The following is a 20,360-nucleotide window of genomic DNA, read 5'->3' on the forward strand; positions in this document are numbered from 1 at the left end:
GGAAGCAGGTTCCCTGCTGAGCAGAGAGCCCAATGCGGGACTCGATCTCAGGACCCTGAGATCATGACCTGAGCCGAAGGCAGCGGCTTAACCCACTGAGCCACCCAGGTACCCTAGAAATATTTGCAGTGCAGAAAGATACTTCATCACGATTTGGGAGGTATTTTATGGATGTATGTCTACCCCTCCTTATATTCCACTCACCCTTCCCCACACCAAAAAAAAAAAAAAAAAGGCATTTCATATCAACTACAAAAACCCAAAAGGCTTATAAAACAAGATGAATAAAGTAGGATTGAACATGGGAGAACAGATTACTTTTTATAGGAAAACACAGAGCAGCAGAATTCAGACCTGCCACTTACCTTTCTGTCCTTGGGCGAGTGATGTCATGCTCTGCCCATCACTTTCCTTGCGTGTAAAATGGAGTTGACAATAGTTCTTCCTTCATAAAGTGGATATGAAGTTTAAATAAAATGCATGTGTACCATTCTTAGAACAGGGTCTAGCATTTAGCTTCAGCTTGATGACAGGTGCCCATGTTTTTTAAATGTCTTGAACCATTTTTGTTGCAAGTGACAGAAACCTGGCTAACTCTAAATCAAGTAGAGAAAAGGATTTTATTGACTTTGTTACCAAGAAAACCACAGGCCCAGAATGGTGTTACTTGGGTCAGGCTAAGTTAGCGGACCAAGGGTTAGTACCTAACCTAAATGCAGTTTCAAACTCCCCGAGAAATGTAAACCTTCATTTACCAATCGGGAATTTTTTGATAAGCACCAATAAAGTAACCTGTCACATGGGCTTCTCCTTGGACAGAAGATGAGGTAATTCACCTAATATCCCCTACCTTTCCATAAGGGAAAGTGACTTTGCCTAGAACAATTCTTTTCTTTTGCCTGTAACTTTCTTGCCCTAACCCCCTTCCTATTAAAAACCTTCCAGTTTGTACAACTCCTCCTTGTACAACAGCCCCTCTCTGTGTTAGGAGGGATGCTATCCGATTCATGTATCTTTTTAAGATTTTATTTGAGAGAGCGAGAGCGCACGAGTGAACAAGGGGTTGGGGAGGGCAGAGTGAGAGGGAAAAGCAGGCTCCACGCTGAGCAGGGAGCCCATCCTTAGACTTGATCCCAGGATCCCGGGATTGTGACCTGAACTGAAGGCAGATACTTAACCGACTGAGCCACCCAGGCATCCCCAAGAGTCATTAATAAAGCCAATTAGATCTTCACATTTATTTGGATAAATTTTGTTTTTTATAACTCAGACACAAGAAAATCTGAAATCTACCCCGCCATCTTGCAATCATGTAACCTTCCAAGCGGTGGCAAAAAAAGGATGCTAGCCACCCAAATCCTTTTTTTTTTTTTTTTTAAGATTTTATTTATTTATTTGACAGAGAGAGATCACAAGTAGGGAGAGAGGCAGGCAGAGAGAGAGGGGGAGGCACGCTCCCTGCTGAGCAGAAAGCCCCACATGGGGCTCAATCCCAGGACCCTGAGACCATGACCTGAGCTGAAGGCAGAGGCTTAACCCACTGAGCCACCCAAGTGCCCCCTAAATCCTCTTGATTCAAACCTCAAAGGAAGGAGAGGGTCTTGCCCCCAACTCCTCCTTATTGGAACTTATAAGACACTCTGATTGGCCCACGTAAGTCACATGCCTACTCTTGAACCAATCATTGTGCCCAGAGGGATAGAATGCTGATTGGATGGCCCAGCTCACAAACCCACCCCTGGATGATTTGGTTCTCCCAAAGCTCACCAGGATCTTTGATCCTGGAGCCCAACCTTGCTGGACACTGTCTCCTAGCAACAGATCTGTGTCTGCCCATCTTAGCATCTCTATTGCCCCAGGTTACAATCTGGAGGATGGAAAGATAGCTAATAGGTTCTTCCCAATGGAGGGTAATTATACTTTTATAGACACGGAGTATTCAGTGTTAACGGGGGGAGGGGCATCAAGTCCCCCCTGGTTCTCAGATAATCCCAGTCTTATCTCCCACCTCATTACTAATTTCCTCTTCTAGTTTGGAGCAGAGAATTCAGCTGTGGCAATCTCAACAAATCAAGCAGATGCTGGTCTCTGCTGCAAGAAGTAAGCAGAGGCAGCTTGTGTCTGTCTAGGGAGACCTTGATGAAAGCGCCTATTTCAACATCCTGATATTTTTCTCCAAAGCCCCTCAAACCACAGTCTCAAAAAAACACATGGTTAGAGTCCCAAGATAAAACAGGCAAGATTTTTTTTTTTTTTTAAAAAGGTTTTATTTATTTGGGAGCGCCCAGGTGGCTCAGTGGGTTAAAACCTCTGTCTTCAGCTCAGATCGTGATCTTAGGGTCCGGAGATCAAGCCCCACATCAGGCTTTCTGCTCGGCAGGACCCTGCTTCCCCCTCTCTCTCTCTGTCTGCCTCTATGCCTAGTTGTGATCACTCTCTCTGTGTGTGTTAAATAAATAAAATCTTTAAATTTTTTATTATTTTTTTTTAATGTTTTAATTTTCTTTTCTTTTTTTTTTTAAATTTTATTTATTTATTTGAAAGACGGAGATCACAAGTAGGCAGAGAGGCAGGCAGAGAGAGAGAGAGAGGGAAGCAGGCTTCCTGCGGAGCAGGGAGCCCGATGCGGGGCTCGATCCCAGGACCCTGAGATCATGACCCGAGCCAAAGGCAGCAGCCCAAACCACTGAGCCACCCAGGCGCCCCAATAAATAAAATCTTTAAAAAAAAAAAAAAGAACTTATTTGTTTGAAAGAGAGAGGGAGAAGGGGGAGGAGCAGAGGGAGAGGGACACGCAGACTCTGATGCAGGGCTCAATCTCAGGATCCTGAGATCATGACCTGAGCTGAAACTAAGAGTCAGGCGCTTAACATTAACTGACTGAGCCACCCAGGCACCCCCAAGCTGGCAAGATTTTAATCAGGGAAAAAAAAAAGATTTTAATCAGCTTATTTTTCTTCCACATAACAATCGCTTGTTTCTTGAGGAAGGCTCTTCTCAGGGCAGATTATATGCACTGTGTAAATCTAGGCAGTCCCATTCACTTTGTAGTGAATGTATGTGTCTGTGGTGGCTCTGCCCCTCTACCTCACCTTTGCTCTGCCAATTCCGGTTTTAGGTTACTTCCCTCAATATCCTTCCCTTTCCAGGCACTAATTCTAAATTAGTGAAGAGTGTTATCGACTCAAGGGACAGAAACCCACTAAAGCCAGCCTAATGCCCCAAAAATGTGTTGGCTCATGGATTGGAAAGAATGAGGGCCCCTGGCCTCAGGTATGGCTGGATCCAGGAGCTCAGCCAATACAGACAGAACTTTCTCTTCAACTCTCACCTGTACATCCTGGCGTATATCCAGACTGGCTTCAGTCTGCAGACTGTGCTTCCTGACAACTGGGGAAGGGGACTGCTGGTAGGATGAAGGCCTGTATACAGCTTATGATCCCAGAGGAAGAATGAGACGTCCTGTCCTCCAACCTAATTATTGTGACCAGGAGATGGGGTTCTGTGACTGAGTGATACTGGGGGGCTGTGTTAGATTGGCATAGTGGAGAAGCATCCACAAATAGAAAGCAAGGTGCTGATAGAGATACTCAGGGGTCAGGGGCACCTGGGTGGCTCATCCGGGTTAAACTACTGACTCTTGATTTCAGCTCAGGTTATGATCCCAGGGTCATGAGATGGAGCCCAGCATCAAGCCCTGTATAGGGCTCTGCACACAGTGGGGAGTCTGCCTGAGATTCTCTCTCTCTCCCTCTGTCCCCACCCTACCCCACCCCACACCCCTCTCTAAAATAATAAATAAATAAATCTTAAAAAAAAAAAAAAGATACTTAGCAGACGGAAACAACAGCTGTCATTACAAGCATTATTTGTTATGGGACCTTCCAGGAGGTGGCAGTTTGAAGAACTAGTGACATAATCCAATTTCAGTCTCCCATCTCTCAGATCTGCTGTGGGCGCTTCCGTAGCAAGGTGGAAAGCCAGTTTCAGACCTTGTGTTCAACACAGGTCTAGAAGGTTCAGGAAAGAAGAAAGAAGACACCTGGAAGTCTGATTTGCTTGAGGCTATGTTCAAGGATAGGTGGTGTCAAAATTCACCGAAGACCCTTGGAAATACAGCTGTGGCCAAAAAAGTTTTTTCAGCTTGCTAAAAGGGAAGCTCATATACCAGGAACCATGGGTGCCTGCATAGGAGGGTGTTGGGGGACAGGAGGGCACCTGATAGCATTCACGCATGTGGAGCAGGGTGGGGGAGTTTTAAGGAGAGAGAAGCAATTCCAGGTTGGTGCTGTTGGGAAGCTGGGAGCGGATTGGTAACCGGGTATTTGGATGATTTTTATCTCGGGAGTGGGAGGATTGAAGTGGAGCTGTCATTGGTAAAAAGCAACAGTCATCACGTTAGTCCGGGACAGGAGGGCGTGTGTTCGTTTTTGTGGTCGCAGAGTGTCCTTGTCTCTGGCCTGGTTCAGACGTGGTCACAGAGCGGCCTTGTGTGATCATTGTTTATATTCTGTGACTGTTGTTTATGCTCAGTGAAGAACATCACGGCCCAGCTGCCAGCTGCCGGGGCTGGCTTTCACTCCCTCTTTTCAAGGATTTCTGTCTCCAGGTAAAGTCTTCCCAGAGTCCTTCCCCACTGTGGCCTAGGTCTCTCCAGAGATCATCACGCCGGTGGGCATCAGACACAGGGAGTTCACCAGTGACAGCAGTGAGTGACCTATCAGCTGGGTAGGAGGAGGAAAACACTCAGGGACAGGGCTCCCAAGCCTTTTCCTTGGGGAGTCTTATAGGGAGTCCCTGGACTGAGCAAAATTGAACAACTTTGTCAATTGCAGGCCTTCTCAGAGCCTTGGCTTCATTTCTGTGTCCCGCCAGTCTGCCAGAGAATAGAAGTTTGGTGCTTTCTGAACAAAGATAGAGTCAGAGACATGGGCACGAGGCAGAGACAGAGACAGAGGAGGGCAGAAACAGAGAGACAGAGACGCAGAGGCAGGAAAAGTGACGGGAACGGAGGTAGAGAGACTGACACAGGGAGAGCCGCAGAAATAGAGGGACAGAGAGACAGAGAGGAACAGAGCTAGGCGCCAGAGGGGAGCAGAGGCGCAGAGAGAGACAGGGGCAGGGAGAGACCACGGCAGGGGCCGAAGCGGGCGGGGGCCCGACGGGGATGAGGGGGGCCGAGGCGGGCTGGGCCGAGGCGGGCGGAGGGCAGCGCGGGAGGGCGCGGCGCAGACAAAGGCGCGGCCAGGGCGGCCGGGCCGGGACAAAGGCTGGCCCGGGGGGCGGGGGCAGCGATGGCGACGGCCGCGGCGGGCGCGGGCGAACTACAAGTCCCAGCAGCTCCCGCTGCGGCCCTCGGCCGGCCCCTCTCGCTCCCCGGGAGCGCCTGGCGGGGCCGCTGGGCCGAGGGGGCCGCCGGCGGGGCTGGCGGGCGGGGGGCTTCCTGCGGGCCCCGGGGGCGCGGCGGGCCGGGCAGGGGCGAGGGGCGCCGGGTGAGTGTCCCCGCGAGCGGGCCGGGCGGGCGGGGGCCGGGGCCGGGGCCGGGGCGGGGGCGGGCGCGGGGCGCGGCCCGGGGCGACCTCTGTCCGCCTCCCCACCTTCCCGGCCCGCGCGCCGCCCGCCTGGCCCGGGAGAGCGGGGTCGCGGGCGTGTGGGGAGGGGGCCCCCTGCGGCCCGCGGGCCTAGCGCGCCCTTTCCGCTGCCGTGGCCCCGGGGGAGGGCCCAGCCTGAGCTGGGCGCCTGAAATCGGGAGGTATGGGGGGAGGGCACCCCTCAGCTGTGGGCTCGGGAGCTCAGGACGCCCCCTCCCTGGAGGCGATCCAGACCCTCTCCATCCGAAGAACCCTGGAGGACCCCTAAGTATTGTTCTCCCCACCCTCCAGCCTCCTAAGGTCGGGAGTTCAGGAGGCCCTTCCTCAGGAGGGCGATCGGGGTTCCCTCTGATCCCCCAGGGAGCCCCATTATTGTTCCCCTTCCTCTCCAGTTTTGGGGTCCAGAGTTCTGGAAGCCCCTTCCCAGGAGGTGATCCAGAGGTCCACCTGGCTCCCCCCCACACCCTCCCAGGAACTCAGTTCTCCTCCCCATTCCAACGAAAAGATGGGAATTTGGAAGGCCCCTTCCTCCGGAGGCAATCTAAAGGTCCCCATATCCCCCAGACACCCAGGCATTGTTTCCCCGCACCCTCCAAATGTGGCGTCTGGGTTGAGGAGGTGATCGAAGAACACCCTCTCCATTTGCTTAGCCACTTCCAGCTGCGGGGTTGTGGTTTTCCATGTCCCTCTCCCCAGGAGAGCCAGAGCCCCCCCCCCATCCCTCCCTCCAGGAACAGATGTGTTTGCTCCCCAGCCCGCAGCCATGGGGTGGGTAGCTCAAGACATCACCTCCCCATCGGGTAGTCCTGAGCTCCCTCTGCTTCCCAGAAGGGCTCCCAGTTACTGTTCCTCTATCCTGCTTCCAATCTCCAGGTATGGGGCTGGAATTCAGGATCTTTTCTCCAGGAGGGAACCAAAAAAGTGTCCGGACACCCATCGCCATACCTCAGCCTTGGGATCAGTTAGTTATTCAAGAATCTCCCTTTCCTAGGAGATGACCCGGGATCCCCCCAGTAACCCAAGAGGGGCCCTAAGTTTTATTTTTGCCGCCCCCCAGCCCAGCTAGGGGTTAGAATTCAGGATCTGCTATCCAACTGGTGAAACAGGTATAACACCTGTCCCTACTACCCTGGCTATGGGATCCATGGGTCTCCCTGTGCCCCAGTGGGTCCCGCTTTAACCCCCTCCTCTAGCTTTAGGAACTGGCATTTGGGTACTCAAGTGTTTTGACAGTCACTCCCACCCTGAACTGGGAAGCGTGGCATTCGAGTCCCTCTTCCCCAGCAGGCACGCCAGAGGTGCCCCTGCCCTCCCCCACTGATGCAAGGGGAGTACCAGCTGTCGTTCGCCCCCAGCTCATACTCCAGATAAAAGCTTCAGGGCTCAGGATGCGTCCTCTCCATGAGGCAAGCCAAAGGTTGCCCTTACTACTAGGGAACCCCCAAATATGTCACCCCCAACTCTGGGACTGGAATTTGAGCCATGGACTTAGGAGCGAGCACAGAAACCCAGGCCCTTGCCCTCTTCCCCAGTCAAGCGGGTAGGAACCCTGGGCTCTCTCTCCTCCACAGGACCCAAGCTTCCCACGGGAGGAGGAGCCCAACATGGAGAGAGGGGCAGAGCCCTGGAGCTGGGCACTGGACACCTCTAGTGCCGGGTCCCATGACTTCCATCCAGGTGTGGTGCTGAGACATGAAAGTTGCCCCCACCCTTCCCCCGCTCCATGTCCCAGCAGGGTCCCTCTTCTCCCTGCCCTGACTGGAGCGCATCACGGGTCTCCCTGCAATCTGAGACAAGAGAAGGATCTGTGTGTGTATTGAGGAGTGGATCCTGGGCCATGGCCCCTCTCACCTCCCTGCCCAGACTCCAAAAGCGATCCCCGGGCCTCCAGAACCTACCTCCACCCACCTCTGTCCTCACCCTGCAGATCCTGCCCCGGAAGCAGCCAGCACTTCCACACCAGGGATGCGGCGCTCAGTCCTGGTCAGGAACCCGGGCCACAGAGGTCCAAGGCCTGCTTATGAAGAGCTTGACTCCGACTCAGAGGACCTGGACCCCAACCCTGAAGAGCTGGATGCAGTCTGCGAAGACCCAGAGCCTGACCCAGAAGACCTCAACACTGTCTCCGAAGATGCGGACCCCAGCTACGAAGATCTGGGGCCCGTCTCTGAGGACCTGGACCCCGACGCCGAAGCTCCGAGCTCCATCTCAGCTGCCCGGGACTCGGATCCCCAAGATCTCCACCCCATGGCTTCAAGTTTCGACCTTGATCCAGATGTCATTGGCCCTGTGCCCCTGGTTCTTGACCCTAACAACGACACCCTCAGCCCCACCGAATCCCCAGACGTGGACCCCCTCGCATCCAGCCTCACTGCCACTCCCGAGGTCCTGGCCCCCAGCCCCGCGGTGCTCCCTGCACCCGCCAGCCCTCCCCGGCCCTTCTCCTGCCCCGACTGCGGGCGAGCCTTCCGCCGTAGCTCGGGGCTGAGCCAGCACCGCCGTACCCACAGCGGCGAGAAGCCCTACCGCTGCCCCGACTGCGGCAAGTCGTTCAGCCACGGCGCCACGCTGGCCCAGCACCGCGGCATCCACACAGGCGCGCGGCCCTACCAGTGCGCCGCCTGCGGCAAGGCCTTCGGCTGGCGCTCGACGCTGCTGAAGCACCGCAGCAGCCACAGTGGCGAGAAGCCGCACCACTGCCCGGTGTGCGGCAAGGCGTTCGGGCACGGCTCGCTGCTGGCGCAGCACCTGCGCACGCACGGCGGGCCGCGGCCGCACAAGTGCCCGGTGTGCGCCAAGGGCTTCGGGCAGGGTTCGGCGCTGCTGAAGCACCTGCGCACGCACACCGGCGAGCGGCCCTACCCGTGCCCGCAGTGCGGCAAGGCCTTCGGCCAGAGCTCGGCACTGCTGCAGCACCAGCGCACGCACACGGCCGAGCGCCCTTACCGCTGTCCCCACTGCGGGAAGGCCTTCGGCCAGAGCTCCAACCTGCAGCACCACCTGCGCATCCACACCGGAGAGCGGCCCTACGCCTGTCCCCACTGCTCCAAGGCCTTCGGCCAGAGCTCCGCGCTGCTGCAGCACCTGCACGTGCACTCCGGGGAGCGCCCTTACCGCTGCCAGCTCTGCGGCAAGGCCTTTGGCCAAGCGTCCAGCCTCACCAAGCACAAGCGGGTGCACGAGGGCGCCGCCGCCGCTGCCGCCGCAGCTGCTGCAGCCGCCGCCGCCGCCGCGGGCCTTGGCCTCAGTCCTGCCTCCATGTTGAGGCCAGGGCAGGTCTCCCTCCTGGGTCCTGATGCTGTCTCTGTTCTTGGCTCCGGCCTGGGCCTCAGCCCTGGCCCCAGCTCCGGCCTGGGCTCTGAACCTAGCTCTGTGCTGGGCTCCCTTCCTGATCCTGGCCCCAAAGCTCTCTCTGGCTCCGAATCTACCCCCACCCCTGATTCTGTCAAATCTTCTGACCCTAAGCCTGTTCCCAACGCCAATCCTGACCTCGTGGCCAGCCCTGAGCAGGGATCTGGTCCCAGCTCTGACCAGGATCCCGCCCCCAGCCCCCAGCCCAACCCTGAATCTCACCCTGAGCCCTGCTCTCCCACCCACAACACTGTCAGTCCAGCCCTCCCTACTGGCGAGAGTCCCGAGTGGGTGCAGGAGCAAGGGGCTCTGCTGGGGCCGGATGGCTGAAGTGGACGCCGACACTCACGGGGCCCTGGGGAAGTTGTGTGTCATGCAATTTAGTAAAATCCTCCCACTGCCTCCTGGCTCTGTGTTGTGTGGCTTGCCTCTTTCTCTTTTTCCTCCCTAATGCATGGCCCCTTCCTCGGAAGTTGGGAGGGTGTGGCCTATGCCAGCCATAGCTGGAAACCCAATGTCCCTGCTCCCCGCTAATCCTCCAGGCTTCCCAGTTCCCCCACAAGGTCTCACACTGGTCCCTCCCTGCAGTTGCCCCTCTGCTTCCCCAGACCTGGCCAGCCTAGTCATGGACAGACTTCATTGCCAGGTGGTTTGAACAGGATCCTTTTCCTTTGGCCTTTCTTTGAGCGGTGGAATTTCTGGCATTTTCACAGTCTAGTGGGCTGATAATGGAGGCTGATATGAGACCCTGAAGGCACCCTACCCGATCTGTTCACATGACCGACCCTTATCCTTCACAGCCTAGGTTATGGGCACAGCACTGGACGGAAGAGGTTGCCTGTCTATGTGTTGAATGTAAATCTGCCGATTGGTGGGGTCTCAGCCGGGAACTAGACAAGCATGGCCTTCACAGAACTCACAGATGCCAAATTCAGGAACATTTAAGAAGTAGTTACGGGGTGTAGTTCATTCTTTTTTTTTTCTTTTTAAGATTTAAAAAAAATTTTCATATGAGAGAGAGAGAGAGGCAGAAGCAGGGGAGGGAGAAGCAGGCTTCCTGCAGAGCAGGGAGCCTCATGCAGGACTCTATCCCAGGATCCTGGGATCATGACCTGAGCCCAAGGCACACGCTTAACCAACCGAGTCACCCAGGCACCCCGGTAGAGTTTATTCTAAGAAAAGTATAACAAGACATTTCCCCCCAAACATCAGACAGGTAACGGTGAGGAGGTAGCAAGGTTTCGGGGAGACACATCTCACGCAACAGCGTGAATGCTCAGTCACCATGCTCATGGTCCACAAAAGGATTAAGACCTCTGATTTGGGGGAGGGGGGCTGCTTTCCCGAGGAAGGAATCCATAATCCCAATAACCACTACTTTAATCATCAGTACTGTTTGTCCAGCCTTGTGCAGCACTCTTGCATTTCATGCTCTTGAGTTTTCTCATTTAATTCAACAGCTCCAAGAGGCACATAACTATGACCAAGTATCCCCCTTTTGCGAATGAGTAAACAGGCATGTGGAGTTTAAGAACTTCTTTGGAAGATGTAGAAGTGGCAGTTGGCCAGGCTTAGATTTCATCTAAACTGTCTGTTCGCCAGAGTTTGGTTCTTAACCAGTATCCTTCAAAGCAAGAGTGCAAAGGCCCTGGGGCTGTTGAGTGAGAAGCTTGGGGAGATGGGGGCTGGAACGGAGGGACCTGGTAGATTGAGGTCAGAATTCCCTTGTCATCCCAGAACAATGGGAAGACATCAGCAGGTTGTGGCAGAGGACTGATTACTCATGGAAAATGCTTCTGGCTACTGCCTGGAGAGTAAGGGGAGAGAGTCAGGAGTGGGAGCCTCAGCTCAGGGAGGAGGTTGCTGCACTGGTGCAGGCCAGGAATGCTGGGGACTCTGGGCTGAGGCCTATAGGAGTGGGTATAAGTGGTCCTATTTGGGACATACTTAGGAAATGAAATAGGATTTGCTGACGGTTCAGATGAGAGGAGCAATAGCGGAAAGAGAAACCACCGGTTTTCTGGGAGGATGGAGAGGCAGCCATGAGACAGGACATTTGGTCATCACCGGACTCTGTGGAGGGTAAGGGGTGAAGCACTGAATATGGAACTCAAGAATCTGGAACAGGGGGACGCCTGGGTGGCTCAGTTGGTTAAGCAGCTGCCTTCGGCTCAGGTCATGATCCCAGCGTCCTGGGATCGAGTCCCACATCGGGCTCCTTGCTCGGCGGGGAGCCTGCTTCTCCCTCTGCCTCTGCCTGCCATTCTGTCTGCCTGTGCTTGTTCTCTCCCTCTCTCTCTCTCTCTGATAAATAAATAAAATCTTAAAAAAAAATAAAAAAGGGGCGCCTGGGTGGCTCAGTGGGTTAAGCCACTGCCTTTGGCTAAGGTCATGATCTCAGAGTCCTGGGGTCGAGTCCCGCATCGGGCTCTCTGCTCAGCAGGGAGTCTGCTTCCTCCTCTCTCTGCCTGCCTTTGCCTACTTGTAATTTCTCTCTGTCAAATAAATAAATAAAATCTTTAAAAAAAAAAAAAAATAAAAAAAAAAAAAATAAAAAAGAATCTGGAACAGGGTACTCTGTTCCATCCCCCAGCACATTGAGCGCCCGTCGGCGTTAGGACCTCAAGGCCACCCTTCGCCCGCAAGAAGCCAGTTGAGGCACGCACGCATGCGTACGGCGACAGCAGGGGCTGTCGTGGCGCAGGGGGCGGGATAGGATCCGGTCACGTGCACTGGGGGCGGGGGAGAAAGAGCGCTCTGGTCACGTGATCGCGGCGGGCGTCAGCTGACCCGAGAGGGTTTGAAGCGGCACCGCGAGGGAGCGAGGCCGCAGCAGCAGGGGCGGCGGGCGCTCGGACCCCGGCTGCCCCGCCGCGCCCCGCCCCGGCATGGCAGCCCCCGTGGGCCGGCGGGGCTCAGGTGAGGGCGCGCGCGGCCCCTCGGGACCCCGAACGCGGGCGGGTGGCCAGCTCCGCCGACCTGGGGCGGCGGAGCTCCCGGTTTCCTTTGCCTAAACTCTAGTGTTGCCCTCTCGGTGGAGATTAGGACAGATGGCTCCTAGACCCTGGGCGGCCGGGGGGCGCCCGCTCCTCCGTCCCTGGAGTGGCGGGACTCTTGTGTGCCCTCTCCGGACCCAGGTTCTGCTCAGAGTTCCTAAACTCGGGCAGCGGATCGGCCGCCAGCTTCTCCAGCTCCGGCCCGGGAGGTTCCCGGGGTTTGCGTTCTGATCTGGGTTTAGTTCCGATGGCTGGCTCTGCTGAACACGGCGGGCACCAGCTTCTCCAACCCTCACGTGAAACTCCCAGGATTCCTTTCCCCGATTCTTGAGGCCGTGCTCAGCTTCTATAAACTCAGATGGGGGTCTGGGGGGATTTCCTCCTTGAGCCCAGATGCCGAACTTGATCTCGTGGAGTGGGAGCTCGGCTTTCTTGAACTCAGGCGGTGGATACCCAGCCTCCGGTCTCCTCGGCCTCTGCTTCTCATGGGGGAGCCTGGGGGTAGACTCTTCGTGTTGGTCTTCCCTTCTTGAGCTAGCTGGAGATGCCTGAAAGCAGTCCCTGCTGGTAGGATCTGGGATGGGTTAACTGAGATCCCAGCTAGTGAGATGGACCCGCTCTCTGGCTTCCCATCCAACTATCTTGTAAACAAGCACAGCAGCATCCAAGCTCCAAAGGAACCGGCCAGGAGCTGGCCCTCCCTGCAGGACAGGTTCTGACAGTGCTCCCATTTGTCCTGGTAGCTGTGTCAGGCAGGCGGCCCGCCAGGTCCTGGAAAGAAGCAGGGTTGCCCGGGTCAGAGTGGTGGGGGTGTGTCAGGGACGCTTCTGGGCTGCTGTGACCAGCTGTGACCCCAGTGGTTAATGAAACATTGGACTTTTCTCTTAGGTTGTTCACAAGTGAAGAGAATAAGCAGTGCTTAGAATAGACTCTATTTGCTGAAGAATTACTGGGGCTTGGGGGGTGAACTGAGGCTTCTGTCTGCTTTATCGCATTACATTCAGGGAACGCCTTTCAGAGTTTCAAGATTTTATTTTATTTTATTTTATAGATTTTATTTATTTATTTGACAGAGACACAGCCAGAGAAGGAACCCAAGCAGGGGGAGTGGGAGAGGGAGCCTGATGTGGGGCTCCATCCTAGGACCCTGGGATCATGACATGAGCCAAAGGCAGACTTTTAATGATTGAGCCACCCAGGCACCTCTTAAGATTTTATCTTTAAGTGATCTCTACACCCACCGTGGGGCTCGAGATAGAGAGTCGCATGCCTTGTCCCACTGAACCAGTCAGGCACCTGCCCCCGGCAGATGTTTTTTGTTCCCACTTTTCTCTCTCTCTCTTTCTTTCTTTCTTTCTTCTGACTTTATTTATTTATTTGACAGAGTGAGACGTCACAAGTAGGCAGAGAGGCAGGCAGAGAGTGGGGGAAGCAGGCTCCCCGATGAGGAGAGAGCCCTATTCGGGGCTCAATCCTAGGACTCTGGGGTTACGACCGGAGCTGAAGGCAGAGGCTTGACCCACTGAGCCACCCAGGCACCCCTGTTTCCACTTTTCAAATGAGAAGATGGAGGCTTTGAAAGATAACCAGGATCTGCCAACTGGGAAGTGGCAGGTCTGGGATTTGGTTGGAGAGCTGTGAGAGTTCCAGAAGCTGGTGCCCTCCGTGAAGATGCTATATTAGCTGGTGAGCCAGCAGATAGGCAGTGTGGTAATAACACCCATTGGTGTGCAGTGAGTCTTTAGCAGATGTGTTCTGTTACTGTTGTCATTCTCCCCTTCTCTGGGCCTGTGGCTTGTGAGAGTGTCAGCTGGCTGGGCCAGGTCATGATGAGTGGAAAAGTCCTTCTTTGGGTGTTTGACCAGAAAACACTGGAATGTGGCTGAGCTCCATGCTCCTGCCTGGAGGCTGGAGTTGGGAAGAGCCAGTGGAAGCAATTCCTTTTCTTCCCACAAATCCACAACCAGAGCAATGATGGAAGTTCGGACATTCTTACCACAAGCCAGCCCCTGTGATAAATGTCTTGTAAGTGTCCAGTGCTCAGCTTCCTGGTGAGAGGTGTTATAGCTCCATTCTGCAGATGAGAAGGCCGAGGCTCAGAGGCAGAGGTCCCTGCCTGAACCAGAGATGAGCAGGGCCAGGAATCAGCTCAGGCCCTCTTGAGCCCCAAATCCGAATTTATAATCTCTGAGCAGGACTGCTTAGGTCTATCCACAAAATATTGCAGATCTCCTGGGTTTTCTGAGATCTCTCCAAGGTCTTTGGCTGGCACGGTGGGACCTCTTTGCCCTATTGGCAGGTGAGCCTGCCTGGGCCCGGTCCCCACCACCATCCCCCATTCCCACAGAGACCGAGCGGCTCCTGAGCCCCAGTCCTGGGTATGGCACCCGCGCCGGGGCTTCCCCCACCCCTCCGGAAGAGGAGGACCTCCGCCGCCGGCTCAAGTACTTCTTCATGAGTCCCTGTGACAAATTTCGGGCCAAAGGCCGCAAGCCCTTCAAGCTCATGCTGCAAGTCGTGAAGATATTGGTGGTCACCGTGCAGGTGAGCCTGGCAAGGGCCCCAGCAGAACACCACCTGCAGCCGGTGCTGCTCCTAAGGGAGAGTCCTGGCGTCCAAGCCTGGCCCTGACCCCGCAGTAATGGGGTGATCAGTCAGGAAGCCCTCTTAAGATCGTGCTGGGGACAACTCTTTGTAACCTCACAGATCCTCTCTCTGTGAGCCAGCTGAAGCTCAGAGACGTTAAGGGATGTGTCCAAAGTCACACAGCCACTAAGCATGGGGAGCTTGCACTGGAACCCAGACAGTCTGATGCCATGTTGACTCTCAGACCTGACTCAGTGGCTGAGCAGGTAGTTGCTGCCCCCCATCCCAGGCCCTGTGGTGGCCTTTGGAGACCCCATGATGAATCAGACCCAGCCCCTGCCCTAAGGAGCCTCTGGTCCGGTGCTGTGATTCAGGGTATTTTAAGATACTTCTAATTTCCTCTCCTTAAGAGAGCACACTGGTACTCACCCTGTAGGTTTGGGTTCAGCACAGAACCTGGCCCCTGGTAAACATCAGGGAGCATAAGCCTCTGTCGTCATGAGATACCTGAACACCCGCTCACCTGCTCACGGTGGGCATTCCTCGTGGCCAGCCTTGTCAGTCCCCGCTCCCCCCACCAGCTCATCCTGTTCGGGCTCAGCAACCAGCTGGCAGTGACGTTTCGGGAGGAGAACACCATTGCCTTCCGCCACCTCTTCCTGCTGGGCTACTCGGATGGGGCGGATGACACTTTCGCGGCCTACACTCGAGAGCAGCTCTACCAGGCCATCTTCCACGCTGTGGACCAGGTGCAGGCAACCGGGGACAGGCGGGCGGGCCGCCAGGGGGGGAGTGGGCAGGGCTGACAGACCCGCCCTTTCTCTGCCCACAGTACCTCCTGCTCCCTGATGTGTCGCTTGGCCGGTATGCCTATGTGCGAGGCGGGGGTGGCCCCTGGGCCAACGGCTCGGCCCTGGCCCTCTGCCAGCAGTACTACCACCGAGGCCACGTGGACCCAGCCAACGACACCTTTGACATCGATCCCATGGTTGTCACTGGTGAGTAGGCAGGCCAGGGCACCGCTGCTGGAATTAAAATCCCACTGGAAAATGGAGTTGTCCTGATCATTAATAATTTGATGTTTGCAGCATCTTTGGTGGAATGCTTGGTGTGCAGAAAAGTGCAAGTGTTGTGTTCTAACATCGTTTGTTCACTGAGCATTTGGGGGCCCACTGGGTGTCAGGCCCTAGGGCCTATGCAGGGGTGAGACAAACTGGGCCCACTCCAGGGGAGACCGTGGGGAACAAAAGACAAACGTTAAATTCACAGCGGGAAGGGAAGGAGGGAAGGGGCTGCCGGGGACTCTGGGGAGACCTGCCTGTGCCTCTCCCGCCCCCAGTGTCCCTTCCCTGACTCCCTGTCCTCAGACTGCATCCGGGTGGACCCCCCCGAGAGACCCCTTGTGCCCCCCAGTGATGATCTCTCCCTCTCGGACGGCAGCGCCAGTTACAAGAACCTCACGCTCAAATTTCACAAGTACTGCCTGATGGAGGGGGCCCCCAGGGCTGGGCCGAGGGTTGGGGGCCAGGCATCCTTGGTCGCCCCACCACGGGCGGGGACAGAGGAAAACCATGCTGATACCTCTGTGTGAGCATTTCCTCTTTGAGCTGCAGAGTCAGCCTGGGGCAGCAGCACTGCTGGTGGTGGGGGCGGAGGGCAGGGGTGGCAGGAGCGACCGGCAGAGCCCCTTCCTCACTGGAGCCTCCCTGCCAGGCTGATCAACGTCACCATCCACTTCCAGCTGAAGACCATCAATCTCCAGAGCCTGATCAACAATGAAATTCCCGACTGCTACACCTTCAGTGTCCTGGTAAGCCCAGTGTCCGGGACAAGGGTGGCAGGCCCGCCAGTGAGAGGGGTTGCCCACAGGACCCCTTGGCCAGGGGCGATTTGGGGGGTAATAAGGGATTTGGGGCCAGATGGACCGTCCATCATGTGGGCCTGGGAGCCCAGGTCCACCAAGGTTTACTCTGGCTCCTCCTGCCCCGCCACACCCCTGCAGATCACTTTTGACAATAAGGCGCACAGTGGGCGTATCCCCATCAGCCTGGAGACACAGGCCCATATCCAGGAGTGTAAGCATCCCAGCGTCTTCAGGCATGGTGAGCCCCCAACCCCCACACCCATGTTAGCAGGGGCCCTGAGCTGCCCGGGGATTCCCCCAAGCCCCAGACCACCAAAGACCCAGTTCCTGACTCCCCCAGGTAACCTGTTAGCCCATGGAGTAGCCACAACCAGTCCTACAGACCCCTAGGCCTGGCCTGGCCCCATCCCCAGTCTTCCAAGGCCTCAGGCCATGCCCTGGTCCTACCCAAGTCCTCCCCCGACAGGAGACAACAGCTTCCGGCTCCTGTTCGACGTGGTCGTGATTCTCACCTGTTCCTTCTCCTTCCTGCTGTGCGCCCGCTCGCTGCTCCGTGGCTTTCTGCTGCAGAACGTGAGTGCTGCCTCCAGGGTCACACCCGTGTGTCTGAGCCAGCCTTGCCCAGCCTTGCCCAATCTGCCCCCCATAAGGGCCGGGGGGGATGGAGAGGGTCCCTCGTTGGGCCCGGCCGGCCCTCACCCCACCTGCCTCCTTGCAGGAGTTTGTTGGGTTCATGTGGCGGCAGCGGGGACGGGTCATCAGCCTCTGGGATCGGCTGGAATTTGTCAACGGCTGGTACATCCTGCTGGTCACCAGCGACGTGCTTACCATCTCGGGCACCATCATGAAGATCGGCATAGAAGCCAAGGTGGGTCCTGGTCCCTCATACCGCCCTCTCCACCCCTCCCGCACCTGTCTGGGGCCATAGCCCGCAGGAAGGGCCAAGCCAGGTGGGGGTGACGCTGCTTCTGCCCCTAGAACCTGGCGAGCTACGACGTCTGCAGCATTCTCCTGGGCACCTCCACGCTGCTCGTCTGGGTCGGCGTCATCCGCTATCTGACCTTCTTCCATAAGTACAACGTAAGCTTCGTGTGTGCAGGCTGGACCCTCCAGGCGGTGGCCACGTGCTCCCCAAGTCTCACTGTCCTCCCCTGGGTAGATTCATACACCTGTGGCCGTCGCCAGCCTCTACAGATGGCCTGTCACGAGCCTCTTGCCCACACTGGCCCACCCAGACGTGCCTGTCCCTACAGCCAAAGCAGAACCATGGGACTCCAGCTGAGTCCAGCGGAGTGGGGGTGGGGAATGGTCAGGCCCTGCCTGCTCCCCCCGCCCGATTCACAAGGTCAGTAGACGTTGTGGCCACACCCACACGGACACCCCCCCCCCCAATCTGTCGACCACAGATTCTCATTGCCACGCTGCGGGTGGCCCTGCCCAGCGTCATGCGTTTCTGCTGCTGTGTGGCTGTCATCTACCTGGGCTATTGCTTCTGTGGCTGGATCGTGCTGGGGCCCTACCATGTGAAGGTACGGGCTGTCCGGGCCGTGGTGCCTGTGACAGACAGTCAACGCGTTCCCGTCTCCCCCTCTCCAAGCCCAGCGCTGAACCCTCTGAGCCCTGGTCTAACACTGAACGGTCCACCTGGACCCCTGGTACCTTACCAGGAGGTCTCCGGCAGTCCTGCCCATTGTTCCCTCTGACTCCCCCGCCCCATGACCCCACCCCAGCCCCAGCCCCCCGTTGCACCCATGGTCCGTCTGACCCCACAACCCCACTGCCCTGCTGGCAGTTCCGCTCGCTGTCCATGGTGTCGGAGTGCCTGTTCTCGCTCATCAACGGGGACGACATGTTCGTGACGTTCGCCGCGATGCAGGCTCAGCAGGGCCGCAGCAGCCTCGTCTGGCTCTTCTCCCAGCTCTACCTCTACTCCTTCATCAGCCTCTTCATCTACATGGTGCTTAGCCTCTTCATCGCGCTCATCACTGGCGCCTACGACACCATCAAGGTCAGCGCCGGCCTGCGTGCCTCCCCCCACCTGTCTCCATGGGGGGCCAAGCCTCATGGATATACAGCCCTGAACCTTGGGCTCCGGGTCCCTTGGAGTTGGCCCCGGCAGGGTCTCAGGGCGCATGAGGCAGGGCGAGGAGGGAAAGACCCTGGGAGAGAAAGTGGGAGACTGAAAAGCCGGAAGGGGCGAGTGGGGCGTGCTGACCAGAGCTGCCACATTCTCAGTTCTATCAAGGTAGGGCTGTGGCCAGGTCAGGTTCCCTTGTCTTTTACCGATGGGGAAACCAGGGTGTACCGTTTTAGTGATTTGCCTGAGGTCAGTTGCTAAGTGGTAGAGCCAGATGCAACCCAGGACTGTGTGATTCTGGAATCCTGAATCCTATACATGTCCTGTACGGTGGCCTGGGTAGGAGCTCTTTGGGCCCAGGGAGTGGTGGTGGCCTGCACGCTGCAGGCGTTAGAGGAGAGAGGTGTTGGAGTAGAATGTGAGGGTGGCAGGTACACATGATTCTTTAGCAAATGTGTGTTTGAGGGCCCTGGGCTGGGTATCTGGGAAATGCGGTATATACAGACAATGCCAGACCAGTAGGCAAGATGGGTGATCTGTGAACAGAAGTGTGATGACCAATTTGTGAGAGGGATGAAGGTTACAGAGGGATCCCCTGCTTTAGACTGGTATTGGGGTGAGTCCAGGAAAGTCTAGAATGTGCCAATACTGGTCCTAGCCACATGGGACTGTTCAAATAATGACTTGAATTGAAATGAAACAGAATTCCATATTCAGTTTCTCATCACACCATTCACCTGTCAAGTGTGCAAAGGTTTATACAGCTAGTGACTACCAGATCAGATGGCACAGATAGCAAACTCTCCTGTATCAGAAACTTCTGGATTGAGAGTCCAGGAGAGAGCACGAGGGAGAAGGAACAGCCAAAGGCCCATAGCCAGAAAGGACTTGGGGATGAGATGATGGCTTCTCTACAGGTTGGGAGGGGTGAAGGCTCTGCTGAAAGCCAGGGTTCTGCTGGGGAGTCAGACATGCACCCCCAAGCCTGGATACAGTCATCCCACAGATACACTTCTGTCACTCTGGCCCAAGGAGTCTTGGCTCTTGCTCTAGCACCTAAACGTCACACGTGTGTATCAGCCTTGGATATACAGGCCCAGACCTTGTTCCTGCTGTGTGTGCCCACTCAGTACATGTTCCCTTCCAGGCCCCCAGCTTGGTCAGGTACGGCTCTGGGTGCTGAAGCAGCAGCAGAGGGCACCAACTGACCAAGATGCGGGATGTGCACATTTTCGGGGGCCAGGGAATGTCTCTCCGGGAAGCAAACCCGGAGGAATGACAGGTGGAGGGACTTCGGGTGCTTAGGTGTGGTGGGGGTGGGGGAACTTGGTTGGTGGCGAGTCACAGGGAGGAGATCCCGGTGGCTAGCTGGCTGGCGAGGAGGGGGGGGGTGCAGAGAGCAGACCTCAAAGGGGCCACCCCGCATTTGTTCCCCAGCACCCCGGAGGTGCTGGCGCGGAGGAGAGCGAGCTCCAGGCCTACATCGCGCAGTGCCAGGACAGCCCCACCTCCGGCAAGTTCCGCCGCGGGAGCGGCTCCGCCTGCAGCCTCCTCTGCTGCTGCGGCAGGTGCGAGCTGGGGATTGGGGATTGGGGTCCGGGGACAGGGAGCCTGCCAGAGGGAACTGGTCCCTTCCGCCCTGGCTGGCAGGCTGACACGGCCTCTCCCCCAGGGACGCCTCGGAGGAGCATTCGCTGCTGGTGAATTGAGTCGGAGCCGCTACTGCTACTGGACACTAGCCCTCTGACTGCGGAGACTCACGCTTATTTATTTGTAGGGTTTGCTTTTAAGGACCGGTTCCCTCCAGCGCCCTGAGGACCTGGGCCAGTCGGGTCGGACGCGGGTGGGGACGGGAGGGGTGGGTGTTAAATAAACGGGAAAATAAATGTGTCTTC

The 20,360-nt window shown here is 56.5% G+C and overlaps 2 protein-coding genes across 3 annotated transcripts; both read left to right on the forward strand.

Annotated features, from left to right (window-relative positions):
- The first annotated feature begins 5,279 nt into the window (after window positions 1-5,279).
- ZNF358 (zinc finger protein 358) lies at window positions 5,280-9,351 on the forward strand. Of its 2 annotated transcripts, none has more exons than XM_082698237.1 (3): window positions 5,280-5,492; window positions 7,163-7,268; window positions 7,519-9,351. In XM_082698237.1, the coding sequence occupies exons 1-3, from the start codon at window positions 5,295-5,297 to the stop codon at window positions 9,270-9,272; spliced, it is 2,058 nt and encodes a 685-aa protein (XP_082554363.1). In that variant the 5' UTR covers window positions 5,280-5,294; the 3' UTR covers window positions 9,273-9,351. The 2 variants fall into 2 exon arrangements, with proteins under 2 accessions (XP_082554363.1, XP_082554364.1); XM_082698238.1 differs by lacking the exon at window positions 5,280-5,492 and adding an exon at window positions 6,367-6,697.
- Window positions 9,352-11,669: 2,318 nt separating this feature from the next.
- Window positions 11,670-20,351, forward strand: MCOLN1 (mucolipin TRP cation channel 1). Its single transcript, XM_082732941.1, has 14 exons — window positions 11,670-11,861; window positions 14,286-14,482; window positions 15,106-15,273; window positions 15,357-15,522; window positions 15,892-16,000; window positions 16,238-16,334; window positions 16,527-16,626; window positions 16,855-16,961; window positions 17,107-17,256; window positions 17,367-17,468; window positions 17,795-17,917; window positions 18,181-18,396; window positions 19,903-20,033; window positions 20,138-20,351. The coding sequence occupies exons 1-14, from the start codon at window positions 11,831-11,833 to the stop codon at window positions 20,172-20,174; spliced, it is 1,734 nt and encodes a 577-aa protein (XP_082589067.1). The 5' UTR covers window positions 11,670-11,830; the 3' UTR covers window positions 20,175-20,351.
- The last annotated feature ends 9 nt before the right edge of the window (window positions 20,352-20,360 follow it).

This window comes from Mustela nivalis (genome assembly GCF_964662115.1).
Source record: "Mustela nivalis genome assembly, chromosome: 1".
Taxonomy (NCBI): Eukaryota; Metazoa; Chordata; class Mammalia; order Carnivora; family Mustelidae; genus Mustela; species Mustela nivalis.

What these genes read in the sequence shown, in the direction of transcription:
- ZNF358 (XM_082698237.1), top strand. Translation starts at nt 5,295, where the DNA reads ATGGCGACGGCCGCGGCGGGCGCGGGCGAACTACAAGTCCCAGCAGCT. An exon ending in GCAGGGGCGAGGGGCGCCGG is followed by an intron (nt 5,493 to 7,162) that starts GTGAGTGTCCCC and finishes TCTCCTCCACAG; the next exon opens with GACCCAAGCTTCCCACGGGA. An exon ending in GTCCCATGACTTCCATCCAG is followed by an intron (nt 7,269 to 7,518) that starts GTGTGGTGCTGA and finishes CTCACCCTGCAG; the next exon opens with ATCCTGCCCCGGAAGCAGCC.
- MCOLN1 (XM_082732941.1), top strand. Translation starts at nt 11,831, where the DNA reads ATGGCAGCCCCCGTGGGCCGGCGGGGCTCAG. An exon ending in GCTACACCTTCAGTGTCCTG is followed by an intron (nt 16,335 to 16,526) that starts GTAAGCCCAGTG and finishes ACACCCCTGCAG; the next exon opens with ATCACTTTTGACAATAAGGC. An exon ending in GTGGCTTTCTGCTGCAGAAC is followed by an intron (nt 16,962 to 17,106) that starts GTGAGTGCTGCC and finishes GCCTCCTTGCAG; the next exon opens with GAGTTTGTTGGGTTCATGTG.